Raw genomic sequence first — 15,878 nt, 5'->3', positions numbered from 1 at the left:
AGGGAGGCTTGGCTTTACCTGTTAAGTACATACCAACAGAGTTGTGGTGGGGAAAAAAGTGTGGATGAAAACCCCTTCCACCTAAAATAAGTGGATAGTTAATGCATTACTAAACACAAATACACACACCAGTCAAGCCACATGACTTGCTTTTCTCACAACTCTGTTTGTATGTACTATATATATATATATAAAAAGGAAAAAATCCCCTGCATTCACGCTTTAACTCCTTCACTGCCGGGTGCATAAGCCTGGGCTCCAAAGACACAGATCCAATATAGAATGGCTGCTCACCGGTCTTTTAAAATGTAGATTCTTTATTAGATAAAGTTTAAAAAAACAACCAACGTTTCAGTCCCTGCTCGGGACTTTCCTCAGGGTCAATAACAGGACAACTTGTTTTTTTAAATGTTATCTAATAAAGAATCCACATTTTAAAAGCCCGGTGAGCAGCCATTCTATATTGGATCTATATATATATATGATGTAGTACATAGATGACTCTATTCACCTTGCCTCAACATATTTCTTGTTTTGTCTCATTGCAAGCTACATGCAGGGTTACTCACTGGTTAGAGTAGGAAAGTCAGGTTTGAATGCCTCAGATCACCTCACCAGTGGCCATGGGCAAGATGCCTTAAGAGATAAATATCTGCTATTTGAAATCCTTCTTGATTGTAAGCTGGTTTGAGCACGGCCTTGTCCACCTCTAAATATCCCCTTTCTATTATTGAAAAGCAACATATAGTGCTGTCCTACATTAAAGCTACAGTAAATGTATCAGGATTATTTAGTAAAGTTAGAATTGTTGGGATATCAAAGTGAATTTCACATTTATTGTTAAATAGCTTTAATGTCACTTTAAATTCCCAACAATTCTCACTTTGCTAAATAACCCTAATACATTGTGTACGGCAGCACCATATGTTGCTGGTTACTAACTAAAGTCTAATAAGAACACAGTAGGGGCTATGTTAGTAACTGTTAGTCATTCCACCTATTTAAAGACAAGGAGAAGGACGTAGACGCAGCCATTATGTCTATTTACTGAAGTGAAATAATAGGGGTCCAGGCACTCCTTGGTTCAAGGCAGGCACTTTATTGAGAACCCCAACAGCCTGTACCCCTATTATTTTACTAACGTTTGGAAATCTGGTGTTTGATTCCGGCTCAGCAAGCACCCTGGCTCAGATTTGTGGGAGTGAGTGCAGTTCCACATATACTATTCGATATTTACTGAAGTGGACCATACATATTTACAGCTTGTCTTAGCTTGCCTCGACTGATGCTCTTCATCAATGCAAAACAGCTGGATGCAGAAAGCGGTGACGTCACCCTGGTACACTGGCTGAAAGGGGTGGCTTTCTGTGTGAGGCATCTCTGGGGTTTTGCAATTCATACTGCTGATGGCATCATCTGTACTGGAAGCCATGCTTTGAATTCCAGTCTGCTGCAATAAATGACAAGGGATTAGCTATATCACTTAGTGTCATTTCTCTTCTCTTGCATCACAAGCTAATTAGCAACCACAACTAATGCTTTCTGAGAGTGAAAAATAAAGGCTTTATTTTTAACATTTACTCTCAGTAACGCCAATGCTTTACAAACAGCTGTACGCACTGTACATATCACTATCATTACCAAGTGTAATATACCAGTTATTGTAATATATCATATTACATTGAATAATACAAATGAAACAGAGGTTTACCAATGAAATCACAATGCACGGTGCTTTCATCTTTGGTCTAGGTCAGGGATAGGCAACCTTCGGCTCTGCAGATGTTTTGGACTACACCTCCCATGATGCTTTGCCAGCATTATGTGTGTAAGAGCATTATGGGGGATGTAGTCCAGAACATCTGTAGAGCCGAAGGTTGCCTATCCCTGGTCTAGGTCAAGAAAATGTAAAGTTTTGGTCTTTAAAGACAGATTGCTACTTTGGGATATGTAAATATAAATGAATTGGTAACTGGTAGATCATCAGATGTTATAAAACTGCAACCTCCAATTATGTTTTTCCATTCCGCAGGCTGGAAAATCATCATAGCTGTTGTAGTTCTATAATATCTGGGATATAGCTTTTGCCCGCCCTGAATTATAGTGTTTTATCCCCATTAGGACTAATACAATAAAATGTGACGAAAATAACATTATTGAAACTTTGACACTTTAAAGCAATATAGACCAGCATTAACTATCACACAGTCACGATCTGATCTCTACATTTGTCACTAAACATGAGCCCTATGTCAAGTTACATTTTTAAATAGCTAAGAGTTTCAAGGATGTGTTACTATTGGTTCTTTATATCTTCTGGGAGATCATCTCCCAATGCAATGTACATGGGACCATGAATGGCTATATAACACTGCTAAGAAACAACAAAGTTTTACAAAACACTCCTCTAGTAGTTGTCAACCAGACAGCAACTAGACTTGTGCAAAAATTCATTTTGGGAGGTTAACCTAAATCAAATTCTTTTTAATCCACATTTAGATTAAAGGGACACAATAGTTACCTGAACAACTACCGCTTAATGTAGTTGTTCTGGTGAATATAATAGCTCCCTTCAGGCATTTTCATGTAAACATTACCTTTTCAGAGGTAATTTCCCCTAGGGACACCTTCATGTGGCCACTCCTCAGATGGCCACTGGAGGGGCTTCCTGGCTCAGAGCTGCTCTGCCGTTCAGCATCCCCACGCTCTGCATGGAGACGCTGAATTTTCCTCATAGAGATGCATTGATTCAATGCATCTCTATGAGGAGGTCCTGATTGGCCAACGACATTTGGCCCCGCCCCCATGGCGATTTTAGCCAATCCAATGCTTTCACATTTTGATGATGTTCCAAAGGGGACGGAGCCAGTGCCGGCGGACCTGCGCGGCACTGGAAATAAGGGGAGTTTTAAACAATAATCAATTTGTTCGGGTGTGGATTAAAAGGTATTTCATTTGGACAAACCATCCAAAACACATTTTTGCACAAGTTAAACAGCAAGTAGAGTCAATTCCACATTCTTCAGTTTTTAAAGGACTTCATTTTCGGTGACATGATGCACAGCATGATTAGACTGTATGGTGCTAATGCTTCTTATAGAAAGGCATTGGATTGGGGCGGAGCCAAGCAGCCAACTCGAGCAGACGCACGTTTGATGGGCTCCGTGTTAAAAATATACAAAACGGCGAAACGAGACCGGATTTCTTCGCTAAAACGAGTGAAATACCGCAAATAAGCACGATGGATCGACGGTCCAAAAAACCTAAGGCAGACAAACCTGCTGACGGCAGAAATATCGAAGATTACCTCCACCGAGCGCAGGGAGCTTATGGCCCCAAGATGGCCGCCGACTCCGACGATAACACCGACTCCTCTGAGGAAATGTTACAATGCAGAGGCGCGGCGGACTTACTACTTCCATCACAGCTCTTGCGGGTCCCACAGGGCACACAATCAATGCCTGTGACTGCAGCAGTGCTGAGAGACATGATAGCCGACCTCCAAAAAACGCTGCAAGCCGACATGGCCACAATCCGGACTGACCTTTCAGGCCTGGTTGGCAGACTGAGCACCGTGGAGATGGCATCAGACAGCCACACAAAGTCGATCAGGGCACTAGAAGTGGAGGTACAGGCCCTAAAGAAGCAGCAAGCCACCTTGGAACAACGCTTTGCGCAAACAGAAGACGCAAGGCGCCGCACAAACGTTAAGGTGCGCGGAATTCCCGAGGACATCCCTCATGGAGAGCTCCTGCACCTTATGAGAAGGTTGGTGGAATCCCTCTTACAGCCCAAGCAAGCGAGAAACATAACCTTTGAGGGTGTTTTTCGCATACCGAAGCCGAGAGGAGCCCCAGCGGTAGCATCCAGGGACATAGTGGTTCGCTTCCACTCCCTTAGAGATAAAATGCTGCTACTTACGGCACTGAAAGGCGCCTCACCCTATGTCTTTGAAAACATGACATTCTCGTTTTATGCAGACTTCACAGGGGACACCATGATGTGGAGAAAGTCCTTGCAACCCCTCACAAGCCAACTTAGAGCCCGAGACATTAGCTACCACTGGAGATCACCGCGAATACTCCAAATACAAAGGGGTGACATGACCTACCTGGTACAAACCCTGCAACAAGCGGTTGACCTACTGGACACCCTGGGACTCCCAAGAGACTCTCTCACACCACCCGCAGCGAGGGGGGACTCCGCGACGCAGCACCCGAGGAACCTGACCCGGACCAAGCAGGCAACTGCAATCAAGGCAAGATACATTTCAGCAGCCCCCACTTGCAGCATGGAACCAGCCTAATGGGCATCAGACTGTTGCCACTACACGAGTTTACCCCTTCAAAGGCAGCCGAATCAAGGGTGTTTAGCGCCATACTACCTGGCTAAATACCTATCTCCATTTTTTGTGTTGTTTCTGTTTGGGCGTTAAGATCCCACAATGCTTAAATATACGTTTTTGTTTTTTTTTGCTTAATTCTTCTGACAAGCGGAATTAGGCTGCGGACAATCCGGTCCCTAACCCCCGCCTCTGTACCACTACAGCACCCAAGGGAATCACCAGAGACGTACCACTTCTCTTGCAGCATGGAACCGGCCTAATGGGCATCAGACTGTTGCCACCACACACGTTTATCCCTTCAAAGGCAGCCGACTCAATGGTGTTTAGCGCCAGACTACCAGGCTAAATACCTATGTTCATTTCTATGTTGTTTTTGTTTGGGCATTAAGACCCCATAATGCTTTATTGTACGTTTTGTTTTTTACTTAACCCTTCTGACAAGCGGAATTAGTCTGCGGACAATCCGGTCCCTAACCCCCGCCTCTGTACCACTACGGCACCCAAAGGAATCACCAGAGGCGTACCACTTCACCAGGGCTAGGTGCTCACTCACACACGTAATAGCATAGCCTAGACTAGAATGCCGGACAGGGCACGAGCACCCTTTTCTTAACTTAAAGTCTCTAACGCGCGACCATGCGCGCGACCGCTCTTTAAGCGGCCATACATACTTCCGACCCTTACGACGCTCACTCAATTATAATGGGTCTATTGGCCCCGTAACGTGGGCTCCTGAACACACATCAGAGCATTGAAGTAGATGAACCCCATCATAGGGGATACTCCACTCACGCACATGGGTTAGGCCCACACACGCTGGAACAACACTGCGAGATATTCACGGTTACTATACACATAGATACTCAGACACACCAGCCGGACATCTCTCCTAGGCTATTTAACTTATGCTACTAAGGGCTGGAACATAGCTACCTGTCAAAACCGTAATAACTTAAATGTGCGCTCACTCATACTAACGTGTACGTACTGTCTTTTGTATATGCTGTTGTGGCAAACTGTTGAGATTTTGTACCCACCCGCACAATAAAAATAAAGAATTTAAAAAAAAAGAAAGACATTGGATTGACAGATTGCAGAGACTGCCTTGTATGATCACTTTGATTCTCTATGAGATGCAAAGGATTGGACAGAGATAATCATCTCACACCAGGAGGATCAAGACTCAAAGAGAAGACTGTTGTGGCACTGGATTTTTTTTTAACTTTGCTTTTTTTTTTTTTTACAATAGGGGACATATAATCAAAATCTCTAAGGAACACATTGGAGTTTAAAAAGAAATTTATTTTCAAAGTAATATTTAGAGTTCATTTAAGGCAAATGTTAGCAAAAGATTTTTTAATTTATTTTTTACAACTAGAGAAAGCATCGATGTTTGTTTTTTGGTTAAAGGATCACTACAGTGTCAGGAAAACAAACTTGTTTTCCTGACACTATCTAATCCTTATGGTCCCCCCACCCTTAGGGCCCCCTTCCCCCCGGGTTGAAGGGGTTAAAACCCCTTCATCCACTTAGCTTTATCCAGTGCTGGGCTCCCTCGGCGCTGGTGACCTCTCCTCACCCTCCAACGTCAGCTCCCGACTGGAGCCAAATGCACATGCGTGGCAAGAGCCGCACGCACTTTAAAAACGCCCATAGGAAAGCATTTCTCAATGCTTTCCTATGGACGTTCTGCGTGCTCAATTCGATTTTCAGGAAGACAGTCACTAGAGGCTGGATCAACCCTGCTATGCAAACATAGCAGTTTATGTTTACAGCGGAAGGGTTAAAACCTGGAGGACCTGGCACCCAGACCACTTCATTGAGCTGAAATGGTCTTGGTGACTATAGTGGTCCTTTAATGTTAAAAAGAAATAAATTCCCTAAAAAATAATGTTGCTAAAAAGAACTTTATTCTTGTCAGGCTGACCTTCACAGCTATTAGCAGAATAAATATTTGGCTGTAATTGGTTTCACCCTATGAACCTGTCTCCAAACAATATATTGGACAAGTTCACTTTAAGCCCTTTGTTATTAATAATAATTATGTGCAAATAATAATAAATTAAATGAGAAAAAAATGCATTTATACATAACTTCTGAACTCAAAAGGTGTGATTACAGTTTTACAAATAACATGGCTTAGTAATCCATACAATATTTAGGAGCAGTGAAGACTGATGGAAATGGCAAATAAGAAAATAAAACATAAATAAAGAGTGGAGTCTTTAAAGTCTAATTAACCTAGAGAGTTGAACTTGTGAGTGACAGTCATTCTGCCATGCTTATTGGGAAATAGAATACATTGATGGACGTGGAACACCGCATTGTTCTACAAATCAGGGATATATCAGTAACGTAGTTAAGGACACCTACTTTGAATTCATGACCACCTTTGACAGGTTCCGTAATGTGGTTTTCTTCGCTTGCAAGCACTTCCTGGACTTTCACACCCATCTGCAAACAGGTATTGTTTCATGTGTTTATTTAATTTCATAAAAACAGTTTAAAAATAATTTGCCACTAGTTAGGAGTTTTGCTTCAGCAACGAACTATAAGGATGTGGAATTCTCTGCCTGAAGAGCTGGTTCTATCAGAGTCCATTTAAACAGAAACTGGATAAATACTTGCAAAAACATAACATACAGGGATATCATTTCTAATTAGTGTGGTAATAGCTGCTTGATCCAAGGAGATATCTGACTGCTATTTTGGGGTCAAGAAGGAATTGGAAACGCTTCAGACTGGGTTTTTTGCCTTCTTTTGGATCAACAGCAAAAACATATGTGAGGAAGGCTGAACTCAATGGATGCAAGTCTCTTTTCAGCGATGTAACGATGTAACTATGTAACTATGTAAAAGCATAGTGCTGACATGAACTTCATGGTAATAGAAAATGTAAAGTCAGTCTTTCAAGTAACATATGAAAAGAGTTGCTCTAAAGTAGGTAGACTTCATGTAATCTATATGGTGCTGGAGGTAGATCAACAATAAATCAAGGACAAGATCACAAGGGAATTACGGTGATTAAATAATTTGGCAGCAGGATGAATTTTACTACTGAGCAGTAATTTTCATGTACCATTCAACAGAATGAAATAGTGAAATGTCCCAGTAAAAACATTGGCTGACTCCTAGATGTTGATGTCCTAATGCAGTTATGAAATGGAATAAAATTTGTGCAGTATGGGCATTGTTTTTCCCGTATTATTATATATTCAAAAGTAGAAATACAGGTGAGCTTACTTTGTAAACAGATAAATAAAAAAATAAGAGAGCACTTCCTGTGAGACCAGGATACAGCCCCCGTGTTCCCCTGGTTATGAGAGGGCCCAAAAGGTGGCATGCTGGCCACCTAATGAACCCCCTGCGGGCGGCTGTGTTCCCAGTAGTGACGGCAAGGGAGCTGTGATCTCCTTCCTCTGCTCCCTTGCACGCCGTTTGCTGATGCCGGGAGCCGGAATATGACGTCATATAGTGGCTCCCTGCATCTGTAGATGGCCCGCGCGGTGCGAGGGAGCATAGTAAGGAGATCACAGCTCCATCGCCGTCTCTGCTAGGAATACAACCGCCTGCCGCACTGAAGCCCCACTGGACCCCAGGGACAGAGCCATGCCAGCTCTCCAGGTAGGGAGGACATTTTTAGATTTAAAAAATATTAATAATTTGTGTGTGTCTGTAAGTGTATGTGTGTGTGTCTGAGTGTGTGTGTGTCTGAGTGTGTGTGTCTGTGAGTGTATGTATGTGTGTGTGTGTGTGTGTGTGTGTGTGTGTGTTTTTCTGAGTGTGTGAGTGTGTGTGTCTGTGACTATGTGTGTGTGTGTGTGTGTCTGAGTGAGTGTGTGTATATGAGTGTATGTGTGTGTCTGTTTGTGCATGTGTGTCTGTATGTATGTCTGTATGTTTGTGTGTCTCTACATGTATGTGTGTGTGTATCTATGTGTGCCTGTATGTATGTCTGTATGTATGGGTCTGAGTGTGTGTGTGTGTGTCTGTATGTATGTGTGTGTCTACATGTATGTGTCTATGTGTGTGTCTGCATGTGTGGGGGGGGGCAGGAACGTATCGGGTGGGAGGTAGATGTATGGGGGGGGCCAAGGGCAATTTTCGCACCGGGGCCCCGTGGTTTCTAGTTATGCCTTTGGTGTCCAGCAATGGCATAACATGATAAGTTCACTTCGCTTATCTGCCAGTAGGTAAACCAGTGGTACATGTGTTCTGCCCTTACTATATAGTCTGACGGTATTAAAAGACATTCAAATTATTACAGCTGCAGTCAACATCTTGCTACTTGTGCACAGAGCAACCTTTGATTGATAGACACAATTTTTTGAAAAACTTTTTTTACAAGGGGGGTAAATGGCATTTGCAGGCTTAATACATATTACATGCACATAAACAACATGAATAAACAGCATCTGAATTACCTTCTCATCTGTATCAGGGACACTGATGGCTTCTGACAGCTGGGACAAGACGGAACATGACCTTTGGCTTGCTTGTCTGCTTAATACATTATTTTCTGAAAGATATAATGGCAATATGGAACACAGAGAGGCAAGTTATAAAAACTAGCCAGTCAATGAAAGGGTGATTATAAGTTTATATTTAGAACACCCTCTGGCTACCAAAGCAGACTTTATAAAATCTGAGTGGATATTCTGGTTTTCATCAATGTTTGAGAGCACTATACCAATAGTCTTCTTACTAAAAACATTAATAACATAATTTGGATATTTAAGTGGTTTTCTCTTTTGGTGACATAATCCGTTTAGTATGTCTGTATCAACAACATACTAGACTTTGAAATCTGTTCACTAAACGCCATGTGCACAATATGGACCAACATTTGTAATATGTATGGGGGTTTTTTTTGTTTGTTTTTTTGTTTATAATCCATGTGTCACAAAAATCACCTTCTAACTCAGCGTTGTATCTTTTCCCCCTCTGTCAATTTTCTCTCCTGTATGCAAATTACCTCCCATTCTTAAAAATTAACAATATCCATATTCAAAAGAAGCAAAGATTAATACTGTACTTATAGAATTTCAATGCTTTACTTGAATTTTACATTACTATATTCATTGCAACTAGACTATCCCTTGCTACCACTGAGTATCCTTAGTAGCACCTTACCCCATGAGTTGATAATTCCTTTCACCTCCACCCCATGCATGAGTACAAGAAATCCCCATTCCCTTACTGGCAAAAGGCCAGCAATACCGTCTGGTCTTCCCCTGTCCCACAGAATGGTGGGTATAGAAAATTAAAATGTCAGTAAAATAATATGCAGTTATAATAAACAGTAAAGGTCAAATTCATTTAGTTCTGTCTGTATCAATGAAAAAACTACTTATTAAACCTATCTTTTTTTTTTTAGATTTATTCCTATCTAATTTTCAATTGATAACCAAAGACAATGAGGGAGGAATGCGGTTGATTAATATATAATTGCGGTGCTGTAACTTTGGTTTTAATCTACCTGACTTGATGGACTACAGCTTAGTGGCTCAATACCGCCATGCAGTGGACTGAATAACTGAATCAGTATACTCAGTGCCAATTAGTGTAAGAATTTTCTCAAGATGTTCATTGGGCACAGTTATTACACACTCCTTATGTGGACTTATCTCCAGTATGTTAGGGGGAACAAATTCCTGGCTCACTAATAAATCATGGAAATTGACCAGAGTATGACTAGGCAGAATATATAAATCTGGATCAGACTTCTTGCCTTCTCTTTTCACAATTTTCATGTGCTTGTTAGGGAAAAAGAGAGACACAAAACATAGTGCAAGACTGTGTGACACAAAATAACACTTTATTTAAGTTGCATTCACAAGAGAGTAAGTAGTTTAAAGCCCATCATAATCGCAGAATATCTTCTGTACCCAGGGAGAAAAGCTTGCATCCACCAGGAATTAGAAGTGTGCGAGTAAGAACTAAAACATTAAAATAATGGTAGCAAAATTAAGTAGTCCAGCCGCCCTACAGTCATACAGTCTTGCACTATGTTTTGTGTCTCTCTTTTTCCCTAACAAGCACATGAAAATTGAGAAAAGAGAAGACAAAAAGTCTGAACCAGATTTATATATTCTGCCTAGTTTTATCTTACTCTTGTGAGTGCATCTGATTTCTTTTTATATTTTATGGTGTTATTTTTATCTGCACCATTTGTGGTCCCTCTCTGTTTTTATCTTGTAGGCTGTGTATTTTATTTTATCTATATTTGTATTTTGGAAGATCCAGAGGAATCTTCTCACTCCGTACTATACTAAGGGGTAAATTATTATTGTTTGTTTCCCTTATTTACCACTGGTGTTGTGTGCTATAGCGGTAATATTCTTTTCACGTCAGAGTATGACTAGGCCTTCAAGGGCAATATTTGAGGTTTATGCTCTTTCTGGCCAACCTCTTATTTCAATGTGTTATATCATTTCACTATGGATCCTTTCAAACCAATTCAAACATGACCACTACCTCAATGTTTGAAGGCTATCCAATGCTCCATTGGATTTGCCAACTATTACAGAAAGTTTATACACAATTTCTCTTCAATCATAACACCCCTTACTAGCATGACAGAAAAGGGAAGTAATCTCCTAGTTTGGTCCCCTGAAGCCTTAGCTGCTTTAGAAAAACTTAAGTCGGCCTTGTCAATAGCCCAGGTCTTGGTTCATCTTGATATAACCAAACCATTTATCTTAGAGGTAATTGCCTCAGAATCCGGCATTGAAGCAGTATTGTCCCAAAGAATAGCTCCTGATCAAACATTTCATCCACATTGCAAAATAAATGACGACATAGGAATAGAGAATTACTAGCCATTGCCTCTGCATTTAAATAATGGAGACACCTCTATAATCCTGTCATGTTATAACCGACTATAAGAACTTATCATATATAGCCGATGCTAAACATTTATCCTCTAGACAGGTCCACTGGTCTCTTTTCATGTCATGTTTCAACTACATAATCACATACAGACATGTTTACTGTAACACAGAAGCTGATACCTAATTTAGGCAATAGGAATCCCTTGAGATCAAAAAGAAAGTGAACATTCCAAAGGTTCCCTCAAAACACATTATCACAGCTACCCTATTTTTTCCACTTACAGTAGTTACCCCAGTGTAGTACCCCAATAAAGGAATCCCATCCTTAGATACTCATCTAACAGATCTATGAACCATGTGGAAGAAGATTGAAGAATCCCTACAGAAAACAGCTTTGTCTCAAAAACCCTTTGCTGATAGACTTGGTAGGCCTGTTCCTATTTATCATGTGGGAGACAAGGTTTATGCGTAATATATGTCTTTGTGTCACCACTATGAAATTCGCCTCCTATAAGATTTTTAGGCGTGTTAATCCTTTTTCTTATACTTAGGACCTACCCAGTTCTCTCCGGATTCTGAATACATTCCACACCTCCCTTCGTAAGCCATTAATTTGTAACAGGTTCACTAGATTTATTCCCAAAGCCTCTTCCTGTAAATGTCGATAGACAGGAGGAGATTGAAGTACAAACGATCCTTGATTCCAGATATTTTTTGTGGACTTCTGCAGTATCTCATTCACTGAAAGGGATATGGTCCAGAGAAGTGCTCATAGGTTCCAGCTTCGGATTTGCATGCCCCATGCCTGGTCAATGGGTTCCATGATTGATTTCCCCACAAACCTTCTGGTTTCCGCCGTGTGGGCAGATTTTGAGGGGGGTACTGTCAAACTTATCGCTTCTGGGGCTTCACACCGCACCGACAATATTCGAATGCTGCACACTGCTCATGCCCTTCTCTATAGATGCATTCGAGCTTATGACCAAATGGCACGCCTATTCAGCCCATGCAAATGAAGGCAACATCTGCGAATTGCTGGTATTGCGTCTTCTGATGCTCCCCTATGATGTAGCCTAATCCTAATATATCCTGGCTTTTCTTCTCCTTATTTAATCATTGTTCTATTTGGTGCTTCTTATGACTTCCTTGTGTTGTAGTAGGATCTCTGTTCATTTTCTAACTATTTTATTGCCTCTATAGTAGTACCAGGACCATTTTTATTTTTTTCTTTAATAACTTAAGCTACCGCGCGTGCCGCGCATGCGCATTCAGCCGATGACGGGAAAGGAGGAGGAGAGTCTCCAGCGCCGAGGAAGCACGGCGCTGGAAAAAAGGTAAGGGATTAACGAGTTTTCCTGGCACTATAGTGGTCCTTTAAATTGCCACAAAAGAACATTGTTAGAAATTCAGCTGTTAGACCATAAAGTGCTTGAAAGAAACATCCCCATAAAAATCAGTAAATATAACTATCCCCCTGTGGTGGGCATGCCCCTTCCCTTCTTTCAATTTTCTGTTCCTTTTTTTCTGTTACATACTGACTCTGTTACATATCATATTGGTAAACTCCAAGTCCGGACTGACTACTGACATTTGATCGTGCTTTTTATTATCATGTCTTTGCCCAGACTTTAAACAAAGAATTAGTGAATATACCATAAAGTGATTTCATAAAATTGCATTGTGAATGATATAAGTAGTTTTACTCAATAAGGGCCATGGTCCGAACTTTAATGATGGCAAGATCTATAAAACGTGTGAAATATATTCACTGCTTGTGTATTCAGCCTTGGGGGTTTCTGAGAAAATTAATAACTGAATATTCTAGCAGTGCTGAATCTTCACCAAGAAAAGGATCCTATAGAGCAGGGGAGTGCATAGACATGAATGAGTTATAATGGGATGCAAACACTCTGAGCTTATCAGTCCATGCACAGTTTCCAGGCTCGAACAAAAAGGGACTGAGTGATACGCAAGCTGTCTTTTTGTTCCTTTTCAGCTTCAGGATGATTGTAACATTGGAACAAAGACGAAGCATATCATAGACCTGTCACACGTCACTTTTATTTCTCCAACCTGCCTTTGCACACAAGGTTATCAGATCGCTTTCTCTAAATTTGTGCCATTATATTACAAGGACGCCTGACTTCACCTCCAATGCTAACAATAGAGGCCTTCATTTATTCGTGTTTATGGTTCCTACTTAATCCTGTTGTTAAGCATGCCAACATACACCGGTGGCAGTGAGATGCTTATAATGTATAGTATACTACTAGAGGCATCTTTCTGGAATTAAGCTGTAGATTCCAAACATTTGTAAACAATAACTAATTATATTACTTTTGAAAAACAGTTATTGGATTTTTCAAGAAGAAAAATGACAACAGTTTTCCAGCCAAGGAGTAATGACTCAAGGGAAAAAAAGAAAGAGTTATAATTAATAATAAAAAATAACAGAAAACATCTCCATAAATGGAAAGGAAGATAAAGAGTGTAAGTGAGGCCAAAACGATGCCAAAAAGTATTATATCAGGTGGAGTGTACAATATAAGTCCCAACCCCTACAGGAGTGTTGACTGAGAGTCAAATGGAGTATCAGCCATTGATCCATTGGTCCAAAAACCGTGTAAAATTCTTTATGGTGTCATAAACTTGTGCCGTTCAATTCTTCCATTGTATAAACATACCAGACCTCAAGAATAATCTCTCAGTTAAAAGGAGACAGAATCCTTCCAGACAACGTGTTGGAGCAATTTTAATAGCTGGAGTAAGACGTGAAATCAAAATATTTATTTTTACTCAGATTATCCTTACACTTGTGTCCAGCTTTTCACAAGTGTGGATCTTTGTTAACAGTAAAAAAACATAGAAACTACTGGGGGAGGGGAGGCAATCAAACCTACCACCAACAATTAAATAACAATTTATAAGATATTAAACAGTCATAGATAATGTTCTCTTTCCACTGGTGCTCAAAACTATGAACTCACTGGTACCCAACAGATGAAAGGTGATGACCATCTTCATACGAACATCTATACATTTATGATCAGCTTGGGCCTAATTTACACCCTTGCACTCACTTATTTCAGAACTACACCATTCACCTCATTTTGATTTCCAACATATTTCTTGGGAAATGACAAAATGAAACAAGGACAACTACATATTGAAACAGTTTAAATCTCCATCCATTTCCATTTGTCCTAGTAGCTAAAAAAAAAAGCACTTAGCTTTTTTTTTCTGCTGAAGGACCTTTTAAATCATATTTTTGATTTGTCATCATAAGTAACCATTAAATGTTATTCTGCAATTATCTCATTAGCATTTCAACCAAGCATTGCATTGTGATTATCAGATTATAATTTTGTTGTCATGATAACATAAAGCATTACTATTTAGAACTGCAAAAAAAAGCTTCTCTTTAAATGTAATCAGGAGAGAATTAAAAGCTTTTTTTTAGGAAACAGAAAAGACATTAGATTTGAGTGGAATAAAACAGCAGGACCCAAAGATAGCACAGTGTGTTACCTATAGGAAAAAATATCTTTTTGAAATGATGTTTTCCATCAACTAATTTCTTACCCCACCTAGAGTGACATCCAAATAACTGTAATTATCTGCCAACGTAAATGGCATATAGACTCTGTCGTTATAATTGATTGTTTTCATAATTACTCATTGTTGTTTTTAATATGGATTTCTAAGAGGAAAACAATGACTACCTGTGGACAGAGGAAAGATTAGGCAGATGAAACTACACATTCTAATTATGATAAATCTATCATCGTGGTTTTTTTTGCAATGAAGAATTTCCCATTGCATAGGCGTGTAATATGATGTACTTCAAATTGTTGTTGTTTTTTTAAATTCTCCCAAGTTATTTACTCAGACAGAAGTCAAGGTTTTGGTGACAATACATTATGAAAGCATAATAAACGCTTTCCCATAAATGGTTAGCTGTGGAAGCAGGGCTGAAATATTTACACAAGAGTTTAAATACTCTGACCACAGATCCTGGGTGAAGTTATTGTATGATCTTACAATCAGAGCATTGGACATATCTCCTGGTACCGATCCATCACTTCACAGATTTGAAACCAAAAATCAAGGGTCAAAACATCTTCTGCTCTTTTCATAGAGAGAGCGAGCAAGTGACAGAACCCATGTCCTTGTTATCCAGTGTTTCTTTGTTAATTGTTTTGTTATTTTAACATCACTGGTTTCCTCTGTTTACTTTGAGCATGTTTAATGTAGTTTTTTTTATTTATTTGTACTTAAACCAAGAGCCGAGTTAAATACTGATCTTGATCCAGATCTTGTGCGGATCAGATACATACAGATCTAGTGATCTTGATTTCAACAAAATAAATGCTTGTGTTAATTTTCAGGAAGAACGTTCATTAGTAATAAATATCTTTCCAACTAATGGTCATCACAAAGCAGCATATAGGAATATGTAGTGCTGCATATCAAAGGCTAATGTTTAATGATAAATCCTTTTTAAATTGGGCAGACTAGATGGGCCGAATGGTTCTTATCTGCCGTCACATTCTATGTTTCTATGTTTATTGTAGCACAGTATGTTGAACAGGATTGATTCCTTGCACAGACTAGTGTTACTTTTTCAATCCCCACCATTTCTTTAGCAGAATTATAAGGAAAAAAAAAAAAGAATGAAGACTGAACTACAAATAACTGCA

General features: G+C 39.9%; 1 protein-coding gene across 1 annotated transcript in view; it reads right to left on the bottom strand.

The window, feature by feature from the left end:
• CFAP61 (cilia and flagella associated protein 61) overlaps positions 1 to 15,878 on the bottom strand; it is a 232,240-nt gene that overhangs the window by 183,446 nt on the left and 32,916 nt on the right. Inside the window, exons 8-10 of the mRNA XM_063443717.1 lie at positions 8,770 to 8,864; positions 6,719 to 6,799; positions 1,278 to 1,450 (exon numbers count right to left, since the gene is read on the bottom strand). Coding sequence (XP_063299787.1) covers positions 1,278 to 1,450; positions 6,719 to 6,799; positions 8,770 to 8,864 — 349 coding nt within the window. The remainder of the gene's footprint in view (positions 1 to 1,277; positions 1,451 to 6,718; positions 6,800 to 8,769; positions 8,865 to 15,878) is intronic.

The sequence above is a fragment of the Pelobates fuscus genome, chromosome 2 (assembly GCF_036172605.1).
Source record: "Pelobates fuscus isolate aPelFus1 chromosome 2, aPelFus1.pri, whole genome shotgun sequence".
NCBI classification, from domain to species: domain Eukaryota; kingdom Metazoa; phylum Chordata; class Amphibia; order Anura; family Pelobatidae; genus Pelobates; species Pelobates fuscus.
The sequence above is the reverse complement of the archived record's forward strand: the minus strand, read 5'-3'. Positions and strand labels throughout refer to the sequence as shown.